This window comes from Sprattus sprattus (genome assembly GCF_963457725.1).
Source record: "Sprattus sprattus genome assembly, chromosome: 5".
Classification (NCBI taxonomy): Eukaryota; Metazoa; Chordata; class Actinopteri; order Clupeiformes; family Clupeidae; genus Sprattus; species Sprattus sprattus.
In genome coordinates, this window is record NC_137924.1 from 13971644 (window position 1) to 13976000 (window position 4357).

At 47.6% G+C, this 4357-nt stretch overlaps 1 protein-coding gene across 1 annotated transcript in view; it reads right to left on the reverse strand.

Annotated features, from left to right (window-relative positions):
• Positions 1-2354, reverse strand: part of tanc1b (tetratricopeptide repeat, ankyrin repeat and coiled-coil containing 1b) — a gene marked incomplete at its 5' end in the record, with an annotated part of 93176 nt that extends 90822 nt beyond the window's left edge. The window contains 2 exons of the mRNA XM_080839672.1: positions 571-726; positions 2219-2354. Of these exons, the coding sequence (XP_080695798.1) occupies positions 571-726; positions 2219-2354 (292 nt within the window). The remainder of the gene's footprint in view (positions 1-570; positions 727-2218) is intronic.
• Positions 2355-4357: the final 2003 nt, after the last annotated feature.

Consider the following 4357-nt stretch of genomic DNA (forward strand, 5'->3'; position numbering starts at 1 on the left):
ACATGCTCCTAAAAAGACTGAAAAACACTGGCGCGCGCTACAACAAAGGCCAGAGATTTGGCAGGAAGGGGAGAAAGAACCAGGAGAGACTCTTTAACAGAAGCTGACCAAATAAAGAGGCTTACGCTAGAGAGACAAGCACACACCCACAAGAGCACACACCCACAAGTCTGCTACACCCCCCCACCCCCCATCCCCTCGCCCCGCCAAAACCCTCTACTCACATGTGCACTACAAAGCCTCGGGCTGAGAGCTGAAATGCGTACGCGCATAGTTTACTGTCTGCCTTATTTTCATAGACAACAGCACCTGGGGAACCGAGTACTTACAGTAAATAAGCCAACGACTCCAAAAACTAAATAAAAAAAAGATGGCAATTTGGGTTTAAATGCCAAACATTCTTCCATCTTCTGCATCTGATACTGTGCTTGGGAATAGTGCCACCCACCAGTACAGAAGCAATGTGTAACCCAACTCTGGAGCCAAGTCTGTTGCCTCACCTTGCTTTGGAGCCAACGTGTGAAATAGATCAGAGGAGAGAGGTGAGGGGCAGCAGTGTGGTGGAGTTACCTGGTGACTTTTTGCAGGCACGTGAGGGCATCATGTAGGTCTGTCGGGGCAGGAGGGGCGAGGAGGGCAGCGACATGGACACCCCTTTGGTCAGCCGCAGCACCTCCTCCGGGGTGTAAGGGTACGGGGTGCTGCCCTCTGATGGAGCGTCGCCAGCTGGGAGGAGAGAGAGAGAGAGGGAGGGAGAGAGAGAGAGAGAGAGGGAGAGAGAGGGAGAGAGAGAGAGAGAGAGAGAGAGAGAGAGAGAGAGAGAGAGAGAGAGAGAGAGAGAGAGAGAGAGAGAGAGAGAGAGAGAGAGAGGGAGAGGGAGAGAAAGAGAAAGAAAGAGAGAGAGGGAGAGAGAGAGAGAGGGAGGAGATGAAGGGCATTAGGGCATCAATCCAAACTCCAGAGAGGTGTGACACAATGGGAGATGACAGAATAACACAAGGACAAAAAATATGACTCCAGCCTCCATTATTTAATAAAATATGTCCATGGTGGTGGGATTCACAGGGATTCATTTTTCCTTTGTTGCATTGGACAGAATGTAGACTAAATTAGAAACACATCCAGGGAGGTAAATTAAATATTAAAATCTGTTTCAGAATTCAAAGTCAATATGTTCCAGTAAATGGAGGAAGATGCACACAATACACAATGACTATGATAACTAGCCATGTCCCAAACCCACTAAACAAATGTTGACCAATGGCTTAGGGCCATTTCTTTACGAATGCTGATTAAGAAAAATCAACACCGACGTGAACATTATAGCCTGAGTGTACAAGAGAGCAATGAGCCATTAAATAAACCTCTGGAGAAGAGGAAATGTGAAACATATTAAAAATGTGTCTGCCCACGGCCTGTCTCCTGCTAATGGTGCCTTGAGTTGTAACCTTTTCGGTGATGTGATATGAGAATGTCATTTCATTTGAGCAATGTCATTTGCAAGCTAATCGATAGCAAGTAAAATAACCACAATCCACATGACATTATCTCAGGAGATATGCAGCATGTGGACTCACTCTCACTCACAAGACTCAGTACAAATCATCCACAACATAAACGAATGAAAATCAGCTAATCAATACTAATTGATTTGGTCCTTTTTACCGTGAACGGTTTTGTACTTCCAGGTCAAAGGACATTCGTGACAAAGAGAGATGATCCTACGGAGGAAATATTTTAAAAGCAAAGTATTTCACATTTATTATCTAAGCACTTTCACTTATTCCTGATACAATCAGACACAATTTGGAGTTCGACCACAGTTTCACAAATGCTTTTCCCAGAGCTCTGGTCGAGTATGATAAGAGGGGTCACTCAGACAACGGGAGGTAAAGAGAACGCTGCAGTCAGATGTATTCACCTCAAGGAAAAAGGCAAAAGAGAAAAAGACATCAAGCTGAGTGCAATATGAAATCCTGATGGGGCCTACAGCTTCGAAATGGAGTAACCCATGGGAAATCAGAGTGTGAGCTCTTTCACAGACTGCTATGAGCTGATAAGGCTTAATGGACACGCCACAGCTCCTTCGCACCCTGCTGAAGAGTCGCCAGAAAGGGCCAGAGCTGCCAGACCCCGCTAGAAGGCCTGAAGCTCCCGTTTCCTGCTGGGTCTCTGCTCTCGGTGGAAACATAAAGGCTGGATGTCAGTCACCCCTCACTGCCGTGGCCGTGTTCCATTCCCCAGCGCTGAAATAGGAACCTGGGCTGCCGAGCGGCGGGCTTGTTGGCAGGATTTTTACAGGCCGAGGCGTGATCCAATCTCACGTTTTTGTAATCTCCAGGCCTGTTAAACATGCCGAGCGCTAGATCCCCGGCAAATGGCTCCCCTGGGCTCGGCAGACGAGCTGGCGCAGGATCTCCGCCGGCTAGTCCTCGTCTGGTCTGAGGCTCTGCGGGCCCGCAACAACTCAGATGGAAAAACCAGACCCACAGGCCAGCCCCCCCGCAGAGCGAGCTGGATAAATTACACAGTATCGGTGCGCTGTGTAAGCAGGGTTTGATTTGAAGCAGGCTTTTTTATGGTGGTGGCGGTGTATGTGTAATCGTGGACCGTTGTGCAGGCCACAATTTTAAGAAACTGTAAAGGAGAGAAGCTTGTCAGCTCGACAAGTTGCAGTTTTCTGACAGAGACCGTGCAGGAATCGAAGAATTGTGCTACAACTACAAAGTTCATTATGGAACCAGGTGTGTCAAAAAGCTACACCCAGACACACAGCCCACAGAGCTCCTTGTTCCCCCTAGGCTGTCTGACATCTAGTTTGGCCTTTGTGAGAGGAACCAGCTCTTACAGTGAAACTTCCACTGTTCACCCCTCTAAGCAGGACACCGTCCATTTGTGCTGCTGGGAATAATCAAAGACAGAGCAGCATTTCCACCCCTCTTTCATTCTCTCTCTGCACTCTCTTTGTTCCCCCTGGTAGAAACAAAGACGTCCAGTGTTTCAATAAAAGGGCCCCCAAGACAAAGGAGAATGGCCGACAGCAGGAACTGGCCCTTCGCTGCACTGACACCTCCACAAGCCTGCCGACGCAGTTTGGCACCCTGCTCACATCCCGAAGGGTCAGGCCTCTTTTGTCCGAGTCGCCCCGGCGAGAGCCCGCTGACCTCCGAGGGTCAGCAAGTGCCACTCTCACAGACCGAATATGCAATTTCCTCCCGGCCCGTTTTTTTATTATTCCAGTCGGAGCTCTATAATTTTCAGGCTGGGTTGAAAACCGTCGCCCCATTGCCTGCCATTCATTGAAAAAGCAACTCTTTGCTAAAACAACTCAGGATATGCCAGGGCAACAATGCAAAAGCTATAAATTAAAGGTTTCTTTTTTCACAGGGATGGACCTGTTGAACCAAACGGGGCTGCCCTAGACACATCCCAGCAGAGGAGCTGGTGTGAATGAGTGCCTATAGAGGCTCGCTTTTAACCGCCGAAAACAAAACCCTCCTGTGAAGAGAACACACTGGTCCTTACTGGGGATGAAAAGGAGGCCCTGGTGCTTATAGGCTATAGATGAGGGGTTAATCTCCACCAATTAACGCACCCGGAGAGGAGGAATACAGCACTGCTGCCAAAGGATTGCCATACATGGCCTTTGTGTGACACACAATATATGAGACAGACATGGCTCAAAAACAAAGACTACATTTCCACTCCCACAGGGGAACGTGGGTGATCCGCTACCCCCCGTGGACCAGTACAGCACTAGATCAATACAAATTACCTCAGCTATGATATGGTACAGTACATTACATACCAACCTATATGCTAACCTTAGTATAACTAGCTGAGAATAGCTCAAAACACAGTGGAAGGCCAGACTACAGCTTATAATCAACTCTATTGTTCATCACATGGGTGTGAGTGAACTCGAAGATGATGTGATGGCAGTATCTAAAGCATTAGAGCTACATAACATCATCTCCCTGGCTGAACTTGAGGACTTCAATGGCTTCTCTCTGGCTCCTCTGAGACCACTGAGGCAGAGAGGCACTTCATCCAGAACCAGAGTCCTTCAGGGAATTGTGCAAGCAGTTGAACCAAAATAAAACACAATTATTACAGAATGAAATATGGGCTGTAAATCACTGGGAGGCCTTTCCCATCAGTGTCAAACCACTGATGTCTCTTGCTAGGGGGAATTCCAACACAAGAGGAGTTCATGCTGACCTTTCAAGTTCTGAACTCTTTCTATTTTCTGTTAAAAAAATGACAACGTTCTCATTGTACTAATGTCTATTCATTCTCTTATCCCTACAGAGCCCGTTCACAGTCGATTCAAATGTCTCATTCTACCACTATAGCC